Below are 24,583 nucleotides of genomic sequence, written 5' to 3'. Positions count from 1 at the left end.
AGCCTTATTCACTTGTCATTGGCAAAGATATTTGAAAAAGTGATAAACAACATTGAAATATGTTCATATTTATGGGCAGAATCTGCTTTGTGCTTGGTCTTCTAGGTTGCCATTTGTCTACATCTGACTACTCCAGAAAAAGAAAAATCTCATTTCAGTGTTTATAATAGTTCTCTTAAACATTTCCTGTTTATCTCCAAATGGAGTTCAAGGTCTCTTTAATTAGAAGATTGACTTAGATCTTTCTGGATGGAAGATTAACTCAATGACAGGTTTAAAGAGTCCGAGTAGATTGAATTAGGGAAGATCCATTTCCCTGAACATGTGCAGACCTTTGGACTTCATGTAACTAACTGTCAAGGACTGATTGGAATAAAATCTGTGTGAATGCGAAAGCACTCGTATACTAATAGCGAAGGGAATGTGTTATCTAAACATCTGCATGTTAGTATTTTGGCTGTTGAACAGGCAGAGCAGGGAGGCGGTAAGCTTTATATTGACTGAAACACTGGAGTTGGCGTATGCAGCTGCATAAGCTGTTAATTACCTCTTAGCCACTTCTCTACTACTACTGAATGCGCTACTGAATGGGCTGCGCAGACGTGCAGAACTTTGCGAAATGGTGTTTCCATCTGAGATGTAAGCATGAAAAGAACTAAGTTACCCCTTTAACGCTGCCTCTCAGCCTCAGCAGTATCAACAAAGTTTCTTGATATCTGCATATTTATCTATTTCCTGCACCCTTTGGGGAAAACTGACACAATGTAATGCGTTGTGCAGCTCAGGAATCTGATTTTTCCAACAGCACAAACTTCCAATTATAGAAAAACATGCAGCTATTATGTTTTCAGTTTGGGGCTGCTGCTTGTGGTAAGACTTGGCACTCGTCAGTGTATTTGCGACTGCCATTAATGCAGCAATAAGTGGAATAGCTTGTGGATATAAAATGTCCAAGCTGTGGTCTAGATTCAATTTTGTAAGCATGTCTGTTAATCGCATTGATCCGTGTACTATTCAAGTGGATTTCTAAAGCTAAAGGCAGAATTACCTGAATTTACTTAAGTTGTAGTGACTTAGTAGTTTGCAGTGACTTTCTTCAGTTGTTCTGTCTCAGCGGACAACCTGTGAGCTGGTAAGGTCTGTAAAGCCAAACGTCTGTTGCTGCTGGGGAGAAGGGGCATTGCTGTACTGGAACCTCTGGTGAGAAGAGAGGTTTTGTCTGTGAACAGATAGTCAGAAAACAAAGGAGCGTATTCTGGCCTGCTTTTAGCTGTTCCCTCTAAGTTTTGTAAAGTCAGTTAGTTTATCAGCATCTCTTAATTCCTCAGGGACCGAGATGATCTCGTGTTGGTTTAAAGTCTAGGTCGTTGAGAATCCTTAGGATAGAAACTGTTAGGAAATTAAGTTGTGTTTTTAAGACACGTGTTTCTCTGCAGAAGTTGCTCACTGTGTAATGCTCTGCTCTTACTGCATTGCAGTGTGGTGTTTTCCAGAAAACCACCGTATTAAACTTTCTAGATACAAGTGCAACATGAAGTAGTGCTCTTTTAAGGGCAGCGACAGAATTTAAATCAATGAGTAAGTATTTGCTCAGCCCGCAGTTTAAAAAGCCTCATCACTTGTGATCCGATTCCAGACCACATGAAAACCCAGGAATGTCTTGACTGGGCTGCGTCTGCCTTGCCCAATGTCCAGCGGCCAGAAGCCGATGACGCAGGAAGGGTGGGAGGCTCAGCTATCCCGTGGCATTTCCCACGCGTGTTCTCACGGCCGCCAGCTGTGTCTGTCTCAGGAGCTTCCTGAGCCAGAGGTGGCTTCTGTGTGGCTGATGTCTGATAGCACCAGGCTTGTGTTGGTCCGTGCGTTGACTGCACCGTCATTGCTAGCACAGAGCTCCACCTTACCAAACAGCTGAAGAATGTAGTCTGCTCCCCTGCTTCTCTGAAAGTCCAAATTTTGATATTCATCTATTTGTTTTCACAAGTGAAATTGTGTAGGAGAGAAACATGTTTCTCTGTGCCTGCAGCATGTAAGAATGAGCTCCTGGGTGTGTTACCTTATTTTCCTGACCAGTGGGTGCTTCCCAAACACGTGAAGCTTCAGTTATTTTGCTTCGCCTTAATAGATGCAGAAAATGCCTTTCAAACATACACAAAATTTTCTGGTATTCAGTGGTGAAGAATGACTTGTTTTAGTTGTGCTAAATTTTGTTGACTTGAAGATACCTTAATAAAATGTTGTGCTTTCTAGTAGAGAACTAGCTAAAGCCTGTTGGTTAGAAGAAAAAAGGTAGTATATAACTTTGTGGCAGACTTGTGTGTCAACCGCTGAGTGGGCAGCATATAAAATACTTCAGATTTTTGTTGCAGAAAAAGAAATTAAAAGACTCCAAACTCAGGGATGTGGGAAATATCAGTTGCCCTGTTGCATGCGTGTCCTCATCTCCTTTGGTTCTGTTCATCATGCTGCTGCTTGATGAAGCAGATTAGAGGACTGATAAAATATTCACAATAGACAGACAGACACTGTAGGATCTGTTGTAGCTGGATCACCTTGGGCTTCCTGTTTTGCTGGCGGGTCAGGGCTGCACGCAAGGGTGAAGGGAGCATCTGCCTCAGGAAAGCAGAGTCTTATGTTGCCTTAAAACGATAAACAAAATGTCGTTTTTCTGTGCAGAGATTTCTCGGGTGGTTTCACAGGTTCTGAAGGGTCTCGGGCAGCAATAATGATTGTGCCAAACCTGGTGCCCTGTGCTTGTGTCACGGCCTGTAACCGGAGTCTGAGTCACCATCCATGGCTGGACCCGTGCGGCTGCCGGGGTTGAAGCATCACAGGGAAGCGGAGGAGGAAAGGATATATTGTCTAGGGGTGTTAGGTGCATCCAAAGTGGAAGTTTTGGTATCTGACATAACAGCAGAGTGGTGAAGGTAAAAATATACTTGAATCTGCTATAGTGACAGCTGTTCAGCTAAACTGTTGACTGTGCACCTGCACACTGGAGGTGGAGTCCAACTCTTCTGATATTCATATAAACAAAATCATCGTGGTATTACCCTCTTTGTAGATGAAGCTGTGATCTCTTGATTCTAGCTTGATCTGATGGTGGTTCTTTAGAGCAAATAATTTTAATACCAGGTTATGCCCGGAGTCAAAATCCTAAAATAGTCATGATTTAATTTGCTAAAATAGCTAGAAGTGATCTAACAAGCTGTTTCAACCTGATGCTGTAATGTGATACACTTGGGATTTAGGAAAGCAAATGTATTTCTTAGGTACTTGCATGGTATTTTTAGGTTCATTAATGATAATGGATCAGATATTGTGATAATGTGACCAGAACTGCTCTTTAGAGGTCATTGTATTAGCAAATGCTAAAATGGCAAATACATAAGATCTTTTTAGGATGTGGTTAAATGAAAAGTGTCTTAGTGTGTTAGAAATGTTTTCTAATATTATGCACAGATTCCAGAAAGAAAGGTTTCATAACTTGTTAAAAGAAGTAGCTCCATTTCTTTGGTGCTTGAGGAGAACCTCTGGCCCACTGTGTTTGGTCTTACATAAGGCAGCAATTAGCTGTCCCCCATCTGCTATGGCACAGCTCTGGTCTGAAACCTATGGGAGTTCAATAATGCAAATTAAACTGGGGAAGATATGGCTGATCTCTGGTAATTCAGAACCAGGTAGCTTCACAGTAGTTGGTGGTGACATATCAAGTGATTTTAGCAGATTACTGTGCTTGATTACCTTATTTTTTCAGGGCTGCTTGATTGTTATAGGTACCAGTCTTGAAAGCAAGGCTAAACTTGATCCTCACGGACACTGTCGTGCTTAAAGCAGCACTTGGTGTCTAGACAAGAAAAAAATAGGGAACTTCTGAGTAGCCTTTTTATTTGCAACATTTCTTTGTTAACTGAGTTGGAACATTTTGGTTAAAATTGATTCCTTAGGAACCAAACAGCCTTAAAGGCTTTGAGTTTGTAATCACTATTCCGTTGCTGATAAAAGCATGTCAGAATAGTCATGCATCTTATGCTTGGACAATCCTGCTGTCTCAACAGGAAACCAGCTCTCATAAGTACACGCCAGCTGGGTGAGGTCACAAGTTCTTCTAAGTGAGGTGGAGCCTTTTTTTTTTTTCTCCCCTTGACACAGGTTGTCTTCTTGTGAAGTTAATTGCATTGTAAAATGACAGGAACATCCTGGAGTGACTGCAGCAGAATGAATCAAAGAGCCAGGGGATCTGCAAAAAATGACTATGCAAAATATCCAAATCAGTTTTAGGTGAGAAGGATCAATAAGGGAGGAGTGTTTTCTTACTGTCTTACAAGTTGTCCTGTGCCAGAAATTGCTGGACTGAGATTTTTGTATAAATATATTTGTTGGCTATATTGCGTCTTTCTCAAGATCCCAATGATGCTTCCAGAGTGAAAACGAATAAAAGGAAAACTGTTAACTTGTACAGCTGAGCGTTGCACAGAAAAGGTAGGTCATTGCCGAGAGCTGTTAATGCTCTTGGAGCATGCCGCTTGTGGCATACCCATGCACGTGTCCTTGGTGACAGAGGTAAGGCTATGAAAAACTACTTTAGCCAGTGACACGAAAATTAAGTTATAAGGTTGGCCCTTTTTTAGAAGATAAATTGCCTTGCATGCAGATCGGAGGGTTATGGCTGTGATATGGCTTTGAAAAGTACAGCAGTTTATTCAAATGCCAACTTTTTTTGGCATCTATGAACTAATTATCAAGCAATCGATAGGAAATGTTAATCCACCTTAAGTTCTATTTTCTATAGAAAATGAAGGGAAGATAAAAAGCTAACATTTTCATACAGAAAAATAAATGTGAGCTAAACTGTTGCAGCTTCTGTTTCAGTCAAACATTTAACTGGTTTGTCTTGCTGTAAGCCGATTTAATACGCAGATTAAGTGTTCTGATCTGATTTTTTTTTTTTGTAGGAATGGAACAGTAGGATAAAGTAATCCTGCTTTTGTAACAGCAGGTCCAAGTGTGTATTGAAGTGCAGTAGAGGTTAATAAACCTTGATTAGACTATTCATCCGAGGCTCATGTTTCTTGGAAATCTAGTGATAGAGTTAACTTTCGGTTTCATGCTAGAACAGCAAAAAGCATCATGTGCAACACATGGCAGGACAGTAATGGCATAGTTCTGCATGTTATACACATTAATATGGTCTTGTATATACTGTATCTAAGCAACATAAAAACAGAGGTCTATATCCAGTGCTGTAAAACCCAGTAATGGGATGAGTTGTTTCAATTGCGGGCTAATGATCAGATTCAGCTCAGAAACTTGCTTTCCTGTTGGTGAAACATAGTAAAGGGTTCAGCCATGAATTGTTAATCATGGCTACTGATAAGAAAATCAGTGCAAAGGCTTCCTTGTGAAATAGTAGGCATAAAGAATAATCCCTGTTTTGTCACTAACCTATTAGTCAATTTTATGTAACTGCAGGTCCCTGAAGTCCCTTATACATTTTTTACTGTTACTTCAAAGTTTCCAACTCTTTTTTTGCTTTCTTAGTTTCTATTCCTACTTCGTTGTTCTGCCTTTTCTGTGTTTCCTTGTTTTGCTTTTTGTGTTGATTCAGTTTGGTTCCTTTTCAAAGGCTTTCTCTTGCCAATTTTGTGAATCCCCGAACTTAAAATAGACCTGTCTGGGCAGTATATTAAGAACAGCATTACCTTTGGTGAAATGCTCATTTTTGGATTGGAGTTTTTTGACACTTAGGTAATATGTAGCTGAAATGTCCTGCCAAAGTGCAAAAAAAGCAAACAAATATGCAAAAAACACCCAGGATTTTTTTAGCAGTTTAGTGTATTTTGCTCATTCCTGTACTACCTATTTTTCCTATTCAAACGTGTCTGCACTGTAAAAGGTTTGCCTTTGCAAAAGGTGGTACTGCTTCTTAGAGGTTTTTTTCCAGTGATTGAAAATGCAGGGCTTCTGGTAAAAGAAATCATAACATTTAAAAATGCCTTGAGTTAGTGGGCAGTCCACCTGTTTTGTGGCTAGAATGGAAAGTAGTGTCTTGTTAGAAAGTTCAGGATACATTTGAGGTTTTTTGGTGGGTTTTGGATTTTTTTTTTTTCCTTCTTTCCTTAAATGTGAAGGAGTTCTCATGTCAGCAGGTGGTTTGGCAAGGGGACTGGTCCTTGCCTGAAACTAAAAGCTGCCAAACCCACGTGTAGGAAATTCATGAGGCATTCCCTTATCGAGAAACATGCTGCTGCCTTAGCTCTCTGGTCAAGAGGTACCACTGCATCATGCTTCACAGCAGTGCCCTTTCTGCCAAGCGTTGATTCCCTAGCTGCCTTTCTGCTTATTCCCACCGCTTCTTTGCACTTGCATGCATGATCTTGGCGGTGAAGTTAATCTGACTGAAAAATGGGTTTTCTTCCAACCAGGTTAGTTTTCAGCCGGGTCAGTCCTTTGAGCTGTTGGCTAGTGCTGATGCTTGTGCCAGGTAAAGGGAGATGCGAGCAGCCGAGAATGGTAGGAGGGAGGACACAACAACTTTTTTCAGCAGCTCTGCCAGCTGATGTCACCTCAGTGTTAATGAAATGTTGGCCCCAGGGTGCAGTTTCATGATCAGCTTAAGCTGATCTTAAGTAGCTGCTGTTGCTAAAAGGGACAGATTTCCCCTCTCCCTGCCCAGCCTGCACTGGTGCCAGCTCCCTTGCCTGGGGACAGGCAGTGGTGCAGCCATGGGGTGGCCAGGGGAGGGGGCCAAGACAACTGGAAACCAGCGATTTCTTTTATTGGACGTAATTCCAGTCTGAGCTGCCTGTCACCGCTACTGATGCGGGGGAGGGATGCAAGGACCAAGGATCTGCGCCTGGAGTTTGGGGAAGGGGGACTGCTTCAGACAGGACTCTGGAAAGGAGAAAGGTTGTAGGAAAGTGCCTGAGGGAGGAATCCAATGTTTGCTCCTTGCTGTGGGTTTGATTTGATGGTGACTCCAGCTGGCACAAATTCAGGCTGCTGTGAAGGGACAAGGTGAGCAGCTCTGGAGAGCTGGCCTGGGCAAGGGAGGTGGCTGCAGGCTAATTTATTGCTATGGTTTGTTAGTTAGTTTTTAACTAGACCTAGTTCTCCGGTGTGACTCTGGTTGTGAATGCTGCTAGAGCACACAGGCAGCAGGAGGACTTCCCATTTGGGCAGCAGCAACGTTTATGTTGGCATACAGGGATTGTAAAATTGCACCTTAGATTAAGGAATAACAAATTCAATAATTATTTAGGTTGCTTTCTGCTCTACTGTCTCTTATATCAAAATTGTACCCAGCTAATTTTAGTTAAAATTCTTCTATATACGTAGAAGAAAGGTGGTTGCTGGCTTGGAGGAGGGAAGGGCCTTGTGTGAAAATAAACTTTTTAATGTAAATAAATACTGGGCAGTTAAATATTAAAAATAGTTCTTTACCAAGATATTGTGTAGGAGTGTATACATTTTTTTATAAATTATATTAACTGACATGTTTGGAAAGTTCAAGTTCTATAGTAATGTTAAGTAGTGGGCACTTAGCATGAGAAATGTATATTGTAATACTTAGAGGGGAAAAAGCAAGGCATAGAAAATACATTATGATTTGATAAGTTTAAAAAGTTTTTTGTGTAGCTTAGCTTTGTCTCAGATTCCTTGGGTGTTTTTAATCACTAATTTGTGACAGCTTGACATAGTTCTTTCTTACTTCGGGGGGGGGGGGGGGGGGAACAAACACAAATGACCGCTGCTAGATTTTATGCTGACTGGATTTAAGCATTTAGAAATTTAATCCCCTACAGCAGCACTTTGCATTTCCTTCTGAAGGTATTAATACTTTCACAAATCAAATGCACTTTTCAAAAATAAACCATGTTTTTTTTATATTGGCCTAACATACACTATGAGTGGAGGCTTGGTTTTTTGAAAGTTGAAAAGAATACAGGGAGAGCTTTGCTAGCTAAAACTTTGTTCATGGTATGAAATAGTAGGTTAGCAATAAGAATTTGATTTGCTGGCACAGTAGTCAACTGGAAGCACTTAATTGTGAATTTTTATTTGTATCCAGAGTGTTTAAAAGCTATCAGACTCATCAAAGACCATTTACTGAAACTTTGCTTCCTCTGTCAAACAAAATTGCTTTAAATCTGGTTCTGCATTTAAACCATTATTGTATTTTTGGCATCTAGAAAGTTCAGCTTACATTCATCTCTAATTTGTAGTTCATGTGGTTCAAAATTATCTACCTGGATTTGTTACGTAGACTTAACTGAACAGTATTTTTTCTCAAACTGCACCATATTTGGTTTCATTCTTAATATCTAATATTAAAACCATGTATATTTCACAAGGAGGGGTTTGGAGTTCTGAAGGGCAGTGCAGGGCCTTGCTGCAGTGACAGTACCTCAGAGTGGCCCTAAAATAGGATTTGGCTTGAGCTGCAGTTGTTCTAAATAGCTAAATTCACTGCCTCGCTTGGGAGAGGAGCCTTGGATCCATTTCACTTACAAAGGAATTTCAGATCCCCTAATGCGAACAGTCTGTCATGGGTTTCCCTGCAACTGCAAAGGAACAGTCTGCTTTCTTTCCAAGATGATTATCTTTCTAAAGCCTGGTCTGCCTTTAATTAGAGCAGGCAGGCTTCGTTCTTCAACATTGGGTGGCTGAGATTATAGAAGAGATCAAAGTTGCAGCTTTTAGATTTGAGTGACCAAGCAAAGTTTGATGGAGGAACTCAGTGGAGAAAGGAAGACAAAGGAGCAGAAATTTTCATCTGCTTATTGACGCCTGAATTGTAGTTTTGCAGCTCCCAGGGTTCTAAAGATAAAGATCTTGATTAATGAAATATTTTGGTGCCTTGGAGGTGATGCATCTTTTTTTTTTTTTTTTTAAAGCACTTCCTGCATGGGTTAAAATTGGTGACCTGAGCATCACTTTAGTTTGAAAACTGGTTCTGCACCATAAGAAGTGAGCTGGGGGTTATCTCCTTCGAAACAGCAGCCTTTGGTCTGATTTCTGCTGCTGCCACTAAAGCGTCAGTGGTCACCAGATTTATGATGAAAGCGATTTTAATACTTGTGCAGAAGTTCATATTGTTAATTTGGGTGAAAAAACAGGGATAGTAGGCAAGCTCGAAGTCTAACTGGTGACTGGTTGTGAGCAGTGTTCACTAAATACTAAATAAATATTGAAAATGGTGACTATTGTCTGACAGTCATTCTGAATTGATTTTAAAATGTTTAAAAATAACTCATAGAATATTGATACTTACCTTGGGTCATGCTAGTTTCTTTTGAAAAAATTCAACTACACTGAGGATCCCAATTCGTCACCTTACTTTCAGTATAAGTGCTGTTTCTTTTTATGGTACGGAGTCAGAACGGGATTAATTTGGGGCTTGTGTGACATAATGAACTTGGTTTCTGTGGTGAGAAGCGTACTTGGCCAAACATGTTTCTGCTCCGGCTTGTCTTCAAAATGCTGTGCAGGTGAAACTGAACTGCTACGGTATATCCACAAAGCTGAGTATTGCCACAGGCTGCCAAAGGAAGCAAAATAAATCTTTCGTAATAAAGTGTTTTTGAAAAGTAACCTTTAACATACGTGTTTATGAAGGCCACAATTGTAGGATTTTTGATTTCCAGTCGCACAGAAAGATCCTTTAATGTGTTAAAGATCTCAGCTTCTGAAAAGCATATAGAAATGCAGAATCTGGGTAGAATATGGGAAGTGAGAAATATGTTGCAACACGTACTTTAAATTCTAGTTCAGGTAAGCAGCCCTTGCGTGAGCCTGGCTGTCCAAGAGGAGGAGGGAGCAGGGAAAACCTTGTCATGTTCTTCTGAGCTGGAAAACCAGCGGTTCCATGCATCACCTTGATTTCTTGAAGTAAAAACCAAGTAAAAATTAAGGAAGATACTGCCATAAACAATGATTTACTTCACATTTGCATACTGACTGCAGCAATCTCTTTCAGTGTATAGTAAATGGCCCTCAGGAGTCACTCCTCCTGCGTGTTGGTGGTGCTTCTGCACCCTGATTGAAAAGGCATCATTGAGTTTGTCTCTGGTCTTGTACAGCTGTTTCAGCTCTTTCCCCTGATTGAAATTTTCATTTAGTTTTAAAATGATTTGTTGTGTTTAATAATTAAGTTCCATAAACTTAGATTATAAAATATAGGGTTTACCCAGCACAATGTTGAATGGGTTAAAGTCAGCTGGTGTAATCCTTTAAGTGATGTTTTCTATGAAGTCTGTCTTAGTGAATGTTAAAAAAGCTAACCTTTTAGAAGGGAAATTGTCCTCTAATTCTGGATTCCTTGTTTTGGAACAGAGCTGCTGATTCTTTCATTTTTCCTGGCAGCAAACCCTGCCTATTGTATGTGGAAAGCAGGCAGGATGTGCTGCCAGCCCGGCAAAGGTGCTCTGAAGTGTTAACTCGCCAGCAAAGTTAATCTGGTTACTCTTGGTAACAAACAAATACTTTGTTTTAGGAAAATCAAACAGCAGGGAGGGCTAGCTTTAATTTTTTCTCATGTTTTGGGTGGACGTCTCCTTGCTTCTGCTGAAATCTTCCCAGAGTTCAGGAACGCGGACTTGTCGTTTCGTCATGAAGTCAGCTGCCCTCCCGTGGCATCACCTACCGCCAGCTCCACCTCTCATCCTCAGTGCATGAGTCAAGGTTTCTGTTTCCACTTTGACATTTGAACTGAGTCACTTGTTCTGTTGTGAATGTCCAAGTTTTTATGGCTCTTCATGTCAGGTTTGCTCTTGTCCCTTCCTTGTTACCCTTTCAGGAGTGTAAATTTTCACCAGTTCTGTAGCTTTGACCTGCCTTTGATATCAGCCCCAGGGTCAGGACTGATGCCCTGGTGGTGGACAGGACCCTGCTGGGAAGCCAATGAGATCTCAAATATTGTTTAGATGAAGCTTTATTTTTTTTTTTTTAACTCTCCAGTGTTGGTTTAATAGAGCCTCTTCATTTTATACAGGGAAATGTAAATTCTTTCCCTGTGGAAAATAAACACTTTTATCTCAGGAATTCTCATCTGCTGTTTCCAGATGTACAGAGAAGACTTCTGGCCTGGAAGTGTGAAGGAGCTGTAAAATGAAAAAGTGAGGGCACAAGTTTTAAACCTGAGGGGTGAGAACTGTTCTGCCCACCCTGTTCACAGCTGAGCCAGGCAGTAAGCCGCAGCAGAGCCCTGCGCGCCCAGCGGTGTTTCAGGCTGGGCGGTGCTGAAGGGCCGTTCCGGAAAGAAGGAAAGAAATAAAACGAATGATACTATAAAACACTTAAAGAGAGGAGGCCAACTGGGGGCACATGCAATAAATTTTTAAAATGTCATAGCAAGCTAAGGTATTGTAATTAACGTGTCTAGAATAAAAAATAATACAGTCTTTCCACTCTCAAACCTCTTGGTTTTTTGCTTGGAGTGAGTTAAGGCAATTACTTCTGGCCATGCCATCCCCAAATAGAAAATGGCACCAGCATTTATGCGGCATGGCATATTTCATGTTAAGTACACTATTTGCTGTCTTGAAAAGAAAAATTGTTTGAAGAATCAATTTGGCAAAAAAAATTTTCTTGAAAATTACAGTTTATCAGTGTTACGCTATCAGAATGTGAAAAGCTAGCTCTGCTCAGGTTTTTTGGCTGTCTTTGAAGAATCTGACATTCACTAACTGAGCTGTACTCAGAGCCTCACCTGCTCTTTGCTACCTGTTCCAACCCCAGAGCTGTGTCAGCAAGGTTATTTGTCTGAAGGGTGAATCTGGGGAGCTGATTTGGCTGAAAAACGACTATTTCTGTCAGGTTATTTTCAGTCAGCTTGGCTGCCTGAGCTGGCTTACATGGCAAAACCAATTGTTATCCGTGCAGGAAAGGGACAGTGAAGAGATGAAGAACTGCTTTTGCAGCTGCTGCTACTGACAGCAGCTCACGGAGCTCTGCACGGTGCGCAGGATGTTGTGCTAACTCGGTGTGAAAAGCGGTTTGAAAGTACTGTTTTTACTGAATTCAGTAGTTTTAATCCTCTTTATTTGTTAAGGAGTGATTATAGCTGTAACAAATGATTGTTCACTTTTGTTTTTAAAATCAGTCTTTTAAAATGCACTGCTGAATGTTAATCAAAAAACTTTGTACCAATTGATTCATGTAAAGGTTCTGGCGTAACAGGTATCCTGCCTGCTGTTGTAGCAAAAAAACTGCACCTTCAGTTCTCAGAAACCATCCTCTCCCTGGGGGACCAGCTCCGTTCCTGCTTCCAGTGGACTGCTGCCAGTGAGGCAGCTATCTTATATTTAGGCAGCTGAACAGCCTGTGTGCCGCTGCTGTGGCAGGGTGTGATGCCAAGCCCTGTGCGCCGAGTCCGGCGTCCTCTAGGCTGCTGCTTGTGCCGTGATCTTTCCCGTCTCAGGCGAGCACCACCTCTGTCACCAGAGGTGTCGGGAGGCTCTGGGCTGGGCAGGCCCCGTTTCCCTGCCGCGTGCTAGCGGATCCTGCCGTCAGGAAGCGTGGGGATGGCTCCTGCACAAACAGCTCGGTCACAAACCCGCGTGTTTGGGGCCTCCCGGCGTGCGGGAGGAGCTCGGACAGCAGGGCGTGCTTTCCCCATGAGTAATGGCTTGGAGGGACCTCGTTTTGCAACTGAGAATTAACTGTTTGGACTGTATTGAGTTTAGCTGCTGGGAATGTAAACAGCCATAGCTGCTGTAGTCTGGGCTTCATAATCTCAGTTTGGGGTGGGCTGTGTTCCTGATATCTCATGGGGCACACTTACAGTGGAGGGTCTCCAGGCTGGAGGCCAGCTACCAGCAGTGCTGGGCTTGATAAGGCCCTAGGGAACACTCTCTGCAACTAAATCTTCCAATTCTTAATCGGTTCCTGATTCCAGAAGGATTTCTTCATTGCTTCGTGCTACCAACTAGATAAGATACAAGTAAGACCTAACAAGGGATAAGGATGGAACTTTAGCAATGAAAAAGAAATTCTGTTATTTTCTATAAGTTTGCTAATTGTCTAATTAGTCGGCAGAAGGAATTAGTGTCCCATTAAGCTGCAGTTAGATGTAAACTTTAAACTAGTAGTACCTGTTATTCAGAGTGAGACAGAGGTACCTTCGGTTTGTTGCTTTTTCGCTGCTCAATAAAGAGATAGGCTGTGCTGCTATCGCAAGGTTGCATTTTCTGTTTCATGGTTGTGGTCACTGAAAAACAGTATTATTTAGTGGCTCTTTCTTGGCTTCCTTATTAAAGGTGGAATGTGGGCCTGCAGGAAGGGTGAGGTCTTTCCTCTCGCATTTCCGAACCTGACATCCTCAACAGTGGCTTTTCTAAATCGGTGCTGACCTGGGGACGCTGTCCTGCTGCCACCGATGACTGGGTAAAACATCCCTGACTTCAGAGGAGGAGGTCTGGATTTTCGAGTTGTGACTTTAAATCCTTGATAAACCAGTTAGATGTACAAAGAGTGTTTAAGATAAATATATGGAAATTGTTTTGCACTTCATATAATGATATATAGTCTGCGGGTAACCATATTTTAAATGGAAGCAAACTTCTGCTAGGACATTACTGAACTATCTTTGCTTTTCACTCAAATGAATATAATTTCCTAGGAAAAAGGAGGGAAGGAGAAAATCAAACTTTTGATAAATCTAAAATGGAAGTTCTATACTGTTTGATGGCTTTAAATTAATGCTGTGGCTAAAGCCATTCAAAAGCATCCAGTAACTTTATAGTAGTATAATGAAAGGCTCTGTTGAACACAAATATGGAATAATATTAGAAGGAACATTGTTTCCTGTAAAAATAATTTCTATAAAATGCATTTCATGATAGCTAAAAGTGAATTTACAAAATGTTATAGTAATAGAAATTTGATTATTGCTGCATGGGTGGGAAAAAATCTGTGAACTCTCAGTCCATATCTATTCTTGTGATTATCAGCAGTTCAGTGGTTTTAATGATGTGTACATATCCAGTTATAAGTACTCTAAATGTTCTTAGAAGTTGTTTTAAATTACGCCACCTGAGGTGGCTGTTTTATTTCCTAAAACTGCCGGTTAGGTTAAGGTTGTGTTCTCTCTCCTGGTATGTCAGATCTCCACTTCTGTGGTGTCTGTTTCATATCCCATCGATACGTAAGTGTGTCAGCATCCAGGGTGAATGAACTGCTGAAACACCTCTGTCTAATCTAATTTACACTGAGCCAGACTAAGGACTAGAGGGATATACAAGGGAGTCAGTGCAAGCTTCAGTTGCATAATGTAGGTGGAGAAACCAGTTGCATTTTTTTCTTAAACAGATTTCTAGGCAAAAGAAGGAAACTGAGACCTGGATATATGTGAAGGTGAAGGCAGCTGCTCTCCCATTACTTTTGCCATAGTCTGTTATGCATAGTTAATCCCCTCACGTCATGTGTGTGGCACTGCTGCTGGCTTGCTGTCTTTCCAAGTTACCCTGGAAAGATTGAGTCCACTAGCAAGCTGGCTGCTGGAGCACTAGTAATACACTGCCATGCTAATCTTTTGTTAAATGCTGGTTGCTTTAACTAGAAAATCTTAATATGGTTGGAACTGCAAGTGGTTATTCTTAAATATCGAAATCATTTCCAGTAGGCAGTTTTATTTATAAATGACTGCAGCTGTTGTTGAAAGAAGTCCATGTTTTTGCAGAAGACACCTTGAGCTGTGGTGTTTAGTGACCTTATGGCAGGTAAACACAGTTTGCTCAGCCTGTGTCCTTCTCAGGGCTGCACTCCGTCATCTTCAGTCTGTCGATCCTGGTGTACAGTGTGCTGCCTCAATCAGAATGGGATTTTACCCGACAGGTACTTGAATTGGTGCCTTTTTATATGCGTGGCTTAGCGTGACTTGGTATTTAAGATGAGCCATTTGCTAAGGTGTGCATAGGTGAGGTACAAAGCTAAAGCGATATGCCGTTTGGTAGCATCGTATAGACTCTGTGCCATACACGCTTTCTTAAAGGTGGGTAAAATTTAACTTCGTGAAAGCTGTTAGTGAAAAGCATCCATTCAGCTGTGGAAAACAGGACTGAGAAGAAAATGGCGTCTGAAACCAAAAGCCATGTCAGCCATGGTAAATACAGCACCTTCTTCATGAAAGGCATGTACACTATCAAATTCAGTTTTAGAAATAGAGGTGGCTCATCTCTTAGGCAGTCTGTTGAAGGACAGAAAACTCTGGCTGCTCAGGAATTTTGTGTAAAACCATTATCATGCACAGCACCGCGTTCCTACAGAAATATTTAGTAGCTCTGTATTCTATCAAATCAGTTAGCTGATGTGTGTAGTAGTTGCCACTTAAGATTAAAATCTGTTTATCAAAGTGGTGCTAACAACTGGAGTATTCTTACGCTGTAGTTCTTCCATGTAATTTCGGGGGAGATTTGCAAGAATGAGAAAGAAAAAAAAATAAAAAATTGCTCTCTAACAGGATATAATTTTGATCAGACACTGTTTTTATTTGTGTGGAAGAAAAGTTTGTCTTCTATGCATTTTCTTAAATAAATATTACAGTGCTTGCAGTTTATGTTGCTATCAAAGTATTTAAGTGGCTTTTGTCTTAGTCTTGTTGAGGTTTTGAGCATTACTGTATTCTGGTATTTAATTATTAAACACCTTATGGTTCATGAATAGTTCAAGCAGATAATGTGCCATGAAACTGAAGTCAAATGCCTGAAAACAAACAAACAAAACCCCCAAACTTAAGGTGAATTAATATTGTCTTTGGAGGCATTTCACATGTTCAGCTGATGAAGCCTGATCAAGAAAATGAACTTTCTGTGCATGACCAGTCTTGCAGTAGGTTATTAAATGGATTGCAGGATGAGAAGGAAGTCAGTGTCATAGATGAGGAACTCCGACAGCAGCGAGGGAAACTCCTTTGAACAGGAAAATAAGAGTACTGGAGTACCTCCAAGTCCTCTATAGCAGTAGACATGGAGTAACGGTGAACAGCCAAGTAGAAGAGATCACGGGTGAACTAAATTTATCTTTATTTTATAGATCTACAAAGGTAGGATAAAGCACTGTTATAGCAAATGAGTCAACACCAAACAAATCTGTGTCAACACTAAACAATTCAAAGTTTATGTGTAAACTGGGATTGGAAAAAGGTGTGGAACTGTACATGTAAAGATTTGAGTATGTTTGTAACAACTGTTAATATTTTGTCTAGAAGTATGTAAGTATTCAGATAGTTTTCTCTTGAGGGTAGACCTTTACTGGGAATACTATTAATTTCTGATCTTTTTAAGTAATAAATCCTTTCTGTTCTTTTAGTATTATGGAAGTCGGCAAAATGAGGTAATGGGAAATTTCTGATGAAGGTTGTGGGCATGTCAGGTTAAGGGAAGGTGTGGAGGCTACAGTTTCCACCGATTGCTGATTGATAAAGCTCTGCAGTGGTAAAATATAAAAAGATGAAGTTGGCTGTCCTGCTTTTCTTGTGTCTTTATATTCCTTTACATCAGGTGCGTTCATAACATTACCTGATGAACAACATGGAGTGAAATTCCGGTTGCTTCAATACATCTTTGCATTCAAGTGAAGTTACTCAGGATTCCAGTTTGCTTTGTGTTAAACCATGTGCAGTCTGAAATGTCGTTAGAGCCTGGTGCAGTGGATTCGTGCTGTGGGCTGGGCTTTCCAGGAATATCGGGCTTTCCCAAGCACCCTGTGCTAGGCAAGCCATCCCTGCTCACTGTGCCAGGGCCAGGAGCCAGTGCTACCACCTATGGCATAGTGAACATGGTGGTGTTTGCAGCAATGGCCCTAATGGGATTATAACTTGAAACTGAATGGGTTTTGTTGAAAGCATTGTAGCAATCTTTGACCCTGAACATGTTAATTAGTCTGACAATGGTCTTTTTTTCCTCCCTTAGGGCTGAGAAAACAGAGGTACTCAGTGAAGACCTGTTGCAGGTATTGTAACACAGTGAATATGTTTTGTTTGTTTTTTTTTTTAAATGCTCTTTGTGAAGTTTGAGCCTCGAGTTTTGTGGACTACCCAATGTGGGGGGAAAAAAAAAATACTGCAAATGACAGGGATGAAAAGAAGGATGTCTTTGGCTGACTTCTCAGCACATGAAAAAACTATGATACAGTTTGAGTGGAAAAACTCAGGTGCTTCTGTTTCTGAATCTGATCATATGGCTTGATAAAGTGAAGGAGGAAGCATTTTTGCTTTTAATTAAATGAACTAGCTTGTTAAGCTTATGAACTATTAGTGCTAATGACTTGCCAGTCTGTCTGGTGGAGGACGATGAGCTGGGAAGAAACTGTGATTAGGCACAGCTGGTTTCTGTCTGATTTCTGATTTTCTTGGAGGTCAACTTGAGCCTTAAGAGAAGTGGCAAAAAAACATGCCAACTGCTTGCTAATAGGTAATGTCAATTTTTTCTGAAAGTCTGGAATTGCTCTAAATAAATGTACAAATGCTTCTTGTTTAGCTTGTGATATTTCTTCTCAAATTTATCACACTGACATTTGATTTGTTTGCAGACTTGTCATCTTTTTGAAAGTATGCCATCTAATCAAGCATTACTTTCATGGTGGAATTTTAGTTGCAACGGTTAGATTAACAAGGTTGACTGATTACGTGGAATGCATTTGGTTACAGATTTGTTCTACATAGTTTTCTTCCTCTGGTTACTTTGTGAAAGACTTAAAAAAAAAAAAAAAAAGGCAGAAGATAAATTGGCAAGGCAAGTCAGGCTAGCTGTTCCACATGACGTGGAGTGTAATGGTTATTTCAAATTGATTGCAGAGCATCTTAGTATGCTTAAGTTCAGGACCTGTATATGAAACATGGAAGCCAAACAAACGATGCAAGTGCTTTTATTTCATATGACTCCAGCTGTTCAGATTAAAGTAGATGAGAGAATGTATCAGCTTTAAAACTTGAATTCAGCACAAATACATGAAATCATCTTGAGTAATGGTGAAATGAGTTGACCTGAAACATTTTACCCTGCTTTTCAGGGGACTGCTCTCTTTGAACCATAAATATCTTAACAGTTTAACAATACTATTTTTAATTTCTAAAGAGATGTGTCCAGTTAAATGGCACAAAGGATGTTAAAACACCTTGATAGCCTTCAAGGGCCCATCTGTTTTCTTGGTTAGCTGCATAATAGTAACAAGAAGTGAAAGCTAAAAGGACTGCTGCTTGTTGCCAAAAAAATTTTGCAAGCAAGGCTTTCCCAGGCACGGAGCAGACTGGCTACACCCAAGTGGAAGAATTTACTCACTTGTTTGTTTGCTCTTGGGGGCTTGGGGCGGGGGGGGGAGGGCTCTTATCTAACTAAAGAGCTTAAAAGCGTGGTACTGTTCACTTTATAAACATGTTTCACAGTGTTCTTTTTTATATTTAGCTCAAGCTTTGACATAGGATTGCCACAGCTTTTTTTCTGTTTTCTGAAGTGTAATACTCCATTTCAACTATCTCTGTCAAATGTGTTCCTGTCTGAAGACAAGGGATATATTTCAGTACTGGAAAGGCTTCTACAATAGACCCGCTTTCTGGCATGCCCTTGTAGCGTATATTAAAGCAATTGTGTGATGTTTTGTACACTGAAGATGCCCTGTGGGTACAGGCAGCATGGCCTGTAGGTCACATTTTCAGTTCAAAGGTAACTTAATGGAGATTAATGTCCTTCATGGTTTTCCTGACATCTTTGAACTAAAAAGCAGATCAGAGAGGGGAGTACATTATCATGAAGTTTTGGGGTCATGTTCCTCCTATCAGTCTTCTGCCCTTTGAGTTTGGCATTCAGACTGCCTGGAAAGAGGCTGTTGGGAATATATGTGCTCCAGAGTCTAAGGAGTGTAAGCCACCATGCCTGGCTGACAAGGGCTGTGTTAGTCTGCTGGGTTCTGTAAGATGGTTAAGTTACAGGATGTCACCATGTTTTAGGTCACTGTGCTCAGTATTTTAAAAAGTCTTAACTACGTGACCTTGCAAAAATAAATGCTTTCACAAATAGTGGGTGGTTTAGAATGTGTTGATGGAATTTAATTTTGAAGATAACACAACAGAATGAATCGTCTTAGCTGCAACAGTAGACGACAAACAGTACCTTCTTGTTCATGTGTCTTCATATGGACTTTTTTGAAGTGGACTTAATTTTGAGCTTGTTGATATATACTCTGTAAATAAAAGGCAATGCCTTGTGCTTTCAGAGCAGTCTTTCTTGGGCAGTTTCTCTGCACCTTACTCTACCGTAATAGATTTTTAGTAAGCTTTTTGAGCACCTCAACTTGGATTCATCTTGTGGCTGTCAAGAGCTTTTAGTCCCTTCAGTGCCTCATGTAGCCAGTGAAACTTTGGTCTTCCTACATCGGTCCTTCAACTCACCAGCCCTCGTATACTGGTTCTTTTTCACCTTCCCTTTGGGCTTGCAAAGGCTGCTGATGGGTGGTACAGCCCCAGGGCCCGGCTTTGGGTGCTCCTCCAGGATACAGCTTAGCAGAACTGCTGCCTCCCTCTTCTGAAAGGAAATGGGCAGCCCAGTTCTGCACTTGCTCATATGTTCAGGACAGGGCTCCCACGTCCAACAGCAGTGATTCTGTCCTGGTCCTCACCAAGTCCCTGTCGGTCTGTGCCTCCCTCTACTGCCATCTTCTTTTTTGCAACTTCTCCCAGTCCACACTCCTGAAGGCTCCTCTTCTGTTGGATCTGCTGTCCTTTTTAGTAGCTGTAGTTTTTACTAGCTGCTTTTGTTGAGACCTAATTACATCCTTCCAATTGTAACCACTTTAGGGATATACACATCCTGTCATAGTAGTGCCAAATAACATTGTGGTAGTGCCAAATAAACGTGTTGGGAGGAAAAAGCGTGTCATTCTTACCTGGATGTATAGCATTCTAAATGAGAATTTATAACATTTCGTGTTCACTAGAACATAGCAGTCTGCCTCCTCTGGAAAAACAAACAGTATATCTCCTGCTTTAAATCCAGGTACAGTGCCCTTAACAGGAGCTAACACAGGGCATAATAACTTATCACTAAAATTACTCCATCAGCTAATCTGTATTTATGATTCATAGGAAAGCTGGGGAGAATTATTGCCCTCCTGAAAATGTAATAGTAGTGATTTTAGAGCTGTATGAAAAACTGGAGTCTGTTCAGATTATTTCTACAGATGAAATCTACTTTTTTTTTTCCCCCTTTGCTTTTTAAATAGAAGCCATTCCAAAGGGCCTCCTTTTATTCTTGGTGAGTCATCAAAATGCAGATAAACTGCATTCTTTTCGTGCTGTGCATAGAGAGCTTGGTGCCATAAGCAGTTCTGTCCCAGTGCTCATCACTTTGCTTTTGGCGTTCTTTGAAATAAAATAGTCCAAATTCCTTATTTAAAATCCCTTAAAAGAACAGTTTATTAATGCCTATCTCTGTCATATTCACAGTCTATGTATTAAGCCATGTCTCAAATATACTATGACAAACAGAGCTCTTGTTTGTGCATTTACGCTTATTTTTTTCATTCTGCATCCCTTTTGAATCTAATTTCTCCCTGAAAATATTATTTTACTTAGCGTATGGGAACTTTGTCCTTGTATTTAACAGCCAGAGAAGGAAATGCAATAGAAAGCTTGCAGTACATAGTTTGGCCCAGTGTAGAGGAGTGGTCAGATAAGTCTTTAGCCTTCTACTTTACAAGGTCATAATGAAAAAAAGAGAAAGTTTTCCCACAGTTTTCTCCCTAAATTAGCGTCTTAGATATCTGCATGTGCCATTTGTCTCGGATGGCAAGCATCAACCTGATTCTCTTTTGCTGAGACAAAAAGTAGGGGCAACATTTTTCTTCCTCTTCCATTCTCCAGTCTTGTGAGCATTGTGAGCTTCGACTGAATTGCTGTGCCACTGAGGCAAAAAAGCAATTTAAATGTCTTTCCAAGCATTTTTGCTGTCAGGCACTTCTGCTAAGCATCTGAACTTTTTGTAAGCTGTAGAACTTGAGAAACACACAACCCAGAACTAAGTGTCGTACAGGAGGAAGATTTTCTGCTGAGGCCAGGGAAATAACTTCTGTTTTTTGTTTTGTTTTCTCTTCCTCCTCTCTCCCCCTCCTGCCGACTAGATCGAGAGACGTCTTGACACTGTGAGATCTGTATGCCACCTTGCACAGAAGCGATTAATTGCATGTTTTCAGGGCCAGCATGGTACAGATCCTGATAAGAGACATGTAAGTACAATTGCCGTTTGGCTTGTCTTCTGAGACTAGTCTGAATGTGGTCTGGCCTTCTAAATACTGATCAGCTGCTATGCCTCAAATTATCCAAGAGAAGAACAACTCCATAAAATCATCTCACATGTTGATGTTATTTGGTAAAATGCTGGCTGTAATTCCCCATCCAGATATAGTAACATGACCTTGGACTACCTTAGTAGTGTCAGGGCACTCACTTGTTTCTGCAGTGCGCTGAGTACTTACAGCTTCCATAAGACCTGATTAAGAAGAGAAGATACTCTGCAACTCTGATCATGCTCCTCCTATTTAGAATTACCTTTGTGCACTGACATCTGCAGTTAACTGTAAATGTTCTTCTGTACACGTTTGATTTCTGCCCCTCTTCAGCAAAGCTGTACGTAGGCTTTCTTAAAGTGTTAGAGCCAGAAATAATTAGCATTCAAGTTTTCACCTTTTATTGAATAAAAGAGACCTCCTGAAAACAGGGGGACACAGAACGAACCTCTGCAGAGAGACAGATGACAAGCTAGTTGCTTAGATTTCAAGTTAAAACTGTTTACTTGTCTTTGACAGTAGTTGAGATTCATTTGGGGCCAGTCATTCCAACTAAGACTGAGAAGAAAGTGCTTTTCAAAGTATCTGAGAACAGGAGTCTTGAGGCGTGAAACTTTTTGTGACTTGCTGTTTTCTTAAAGTCAAAGAATGAGCTGCATATGTGTGTAATAGAAACCATATGGAAGAAGAGAAAAATCTTAGGGGGGATGTACTGGGTAAGCTGGAAAGGGTGGATAGCACTAAGCTAAGCATTGTTCCTTCTGTTCCATAGAAAAAACTTCCTTTAACAGCTCTTGCTCAAAATATGCAAGAAGGATCTGTCCAGCTAAGTGATGAAACTCTGTTGGGGTAAGTATTTGGCTTTATAAGTTGCGGTCTGTCATTTTACTGCCTGCAGGGCTCTAATTAGAGACTTTGGGTACATAAAGGCTGTTTTCAATCTAATGAAGCTGATATTTCTAGATCCCTTCTCTAATCCAAAGGGAGAAAAAGTGAGCAAGCGTTTCTTCTGGAATGATTCTGGGGGCAAGTTTTAGGCTTGCTGTGAATTGCATTCCAGAGGATTCTGATTCTCTGCTATCTTAAAAGCTTTTGAAAGTGGCTTTTCTCCTTGTGGATTAGTAAAATTATTATCTTCATTTAAAGTTTAAAATTTAGTGTAAATACTGCATTCTGCAGTTTTGTGTTAATGACTTAAAATAATGCCAATTTGCATTAAAGGCTTCTAGTTTAAAATAATGCCAATTTCCTTATCCTGGCAAAGTGCATATTTGCAACTTACAGGGAAGTGGCTGAAACAAATGAATGTCAATATGCTGAATTCCTAGAGCAAATGTGTTTCCTCATTGCTGATGGGAATTCTAATGAGGACAGTGTAGAATGACCTTAAAAACCTTTACGTGCATTTTTGTGAGCTGTTGCAGGAGATTTAAATGTGGGTAAAAATCTTAGAGAATATGAAAAAAATCTTAGAGAATCTATTTCCCTAGAACAAGCTTAAAACAAAGATCAAATTATGGTTTTGGAACCTGAGACTGCTACATATGTGATTACTTAGCATTATGGTGTTAAGATTTTTTCACATTAAAGGGGCTTAGGAGAAAATTAAATACTGCATTGAGCAATTTTCCTGCATCTGGTGAGATGGAAGGATGGGCTTTGAAATAAATACTAACTTCTCTGCCCTTAGGGCCAGTATAATCACCTAGATGACTTAAAGCCTCCAAAAATGTTGTAATGTCTAAGGAATTTTAGGAGACAAAGGTTTAATAACACTGCTTGCCTATCCCAAATTTGCCCATGACAGCATAGAGCGTCTTGGTTTTATGCCATTAAGTCATGCCTTGCTTTATACAACACAAAGCTTTCCAAAAGGGTAGCAGATGACAAAGGGCCACAACTGTTTTGTTTTGAATCTTTCTTCTTTAGTCAGTAGTAATTCACATGACAACTTCCCATAATTCTTAAAGGAAACTTCTAGATACATGTGGTGATGCAGAAAATAAACTGGCAATGGAGCTCTCTCAGCATGAAGTACAGATCGAAAGAGAAGTTTTAGATCCACTGTGTCTGCTAACAGAGGTAAGTCACTTCAGCCTGACTGAAGAAATAAATCTATTTATGTATAAACTGAGCAAAAAGGGTTTATCTCGTTGCTAATAATAAAGCTGTTTTAACGGGTCATACGTTAGTGGTGGAGAGTGGATATGAAATCTACAAAATGTAGTTTATTACAATACACAATTCAAAAATAAATATAAGCCTTGAATTCTTGCTTTAGACAGAGATCCCGAACATTCAGAAGCAGAGGAAACAGCTTGCAAAGCTGGTGTTGGACTGGGATTCGGCAAGAGGAAGGTAAGAAATAGTTTTAATTACTAGGTCCTTTTCTATTCACGTTAACTTCTTCTTGGCATCTCATGGCATCTGATCTGATGCTGGTACTTGCTTCTGAAATGCTACTGTATGCATGTTAATACTTTGCTAAAAAAAGACAAACTTACATATAAGTTATTCAAAAAAGTATTCATAACTACTAGATTGAAACAGAATCAAGATTTTGGAGCTCTGACATGCCTATATATAATTGGAAAAATGCTGAAAACTCATCTTATTTCCAGTTCACTTAAGTTGCCAACTTAAATAAAGAATGGGAGTCTAATTTTATAATCACGCCAAGTGCTTTTACAGCATTATATTGGGCCACCTCATTGGTAGGGTCCTAGGTTGTTCAACTTACCCTTAAGTCCCTTTAAACGGTCTTAAACTGTGGTGATATTTATGTAGCATTTTCTGGGATTGGTAGTTCTGACATATTATACACCCATGTTAGAGGTTGTAGAGAATGAAGGATTTCTTGTGGATTTTTAGAGTTGTTTAGCTCTTTGTGAATCATGCCAGCATGTCATAAATGGTGTATTTTGAGCACCTTCCTTAGTTCTGTTGGAAAACGTCTGAAACTATGGGGTTTGTTTTCTGTCAAAAGAACGCAATTTCAAGGGAGCCATAAATGCAGATTCTTGTTTAATATTAGTTGTCACCAAATGGCTGAAGCCTTTCTTCCACAGGTATAATCAAGCCCACAAGACTTCAGGAACAAATTTTCAAGTGCATCCTTCAAAAATAGAATCTCTTAAGGAAGAGATGGATGAAGCTGGAAATAAAGTAGAACAGTGCAAGGTATGACAAGATAAGTCTCTATCCTTTATGCACCTCTCATTAGCAGCAACAGCAATCAGAATATGGCTGCTTCTGTAAGCCTTCCATGTGGAACTGGCTGTCTCATTACTGCAGTCGCAAATTATGT

The 24,583-nt window shown here is 40.3% G+C and overlaps 1 protein-coding gene across 8 annotated transcripts in view; it reads left to right on the top strand.

Annotated features, from left to right (window-relative positions):
- ARHGAP17 (Rho GTPase activating protein 17) overlaps positions 1 to 24,583 on the top strand; it is a 49,146-nt gene that overhangs the window by 6,882 nt on the left and 17,681 nt on the right. For 7 of the 8 annotated variants that reach the window (XM_087732020.1, XM_087732013.1, XM_087732016.1 and 4 more), the window contains exons 2-7: positions 16,911 to 16,950; positions 21,112 to 21,216; positions 22,049 to 22,125; positions 23,247 to 23,358; positions 23,558 to 23,634; positions 24,345 to 24,456. In XM_087732020.1, coding sequence (XP_087588146.1) covers positions 16,911 to 16,950; positions 21,112 to 21,216; positions 22,049 to 22,125; positions 23,247 to 23,358; positions 23,558 to 23,634; positions 24,345 to 24,456 — 523 coding nt within the window. The remainder of the gene's footprint in view (positions 1 to 16,910; positions 16,951 to 21,111; positions 21,217 to 22,048; positions 22,126 to 23,246; positions 23,359 to 23,557; positions 23,635 to 24,344; positions 24,457 to 24,583) is intronic. The other variant, XM_087732019.1, reaches the window with a different exon arrangement.

Source organism: Nipponia nippon, unplaced genomic scaffold (assembly GCF_047370975.1).
Source record: "Nipponia nippon isolate SJK-2023a ecotype South Korea unplaced genomic scaffold, ASM4737097v1 scaffold_5, whole genome shotgun sequence".
Lineage (NCBI taxonomy): Eukaryota > Metazoa > Chordata > Aves > Pelecaniformes > Threskiornithidae > Nipponia > Nipponia nippon.
Note: the sequence above shows the minus strand (reverse complement) of the source record. Positions and strands in the feature narration are given on the sequence as shown.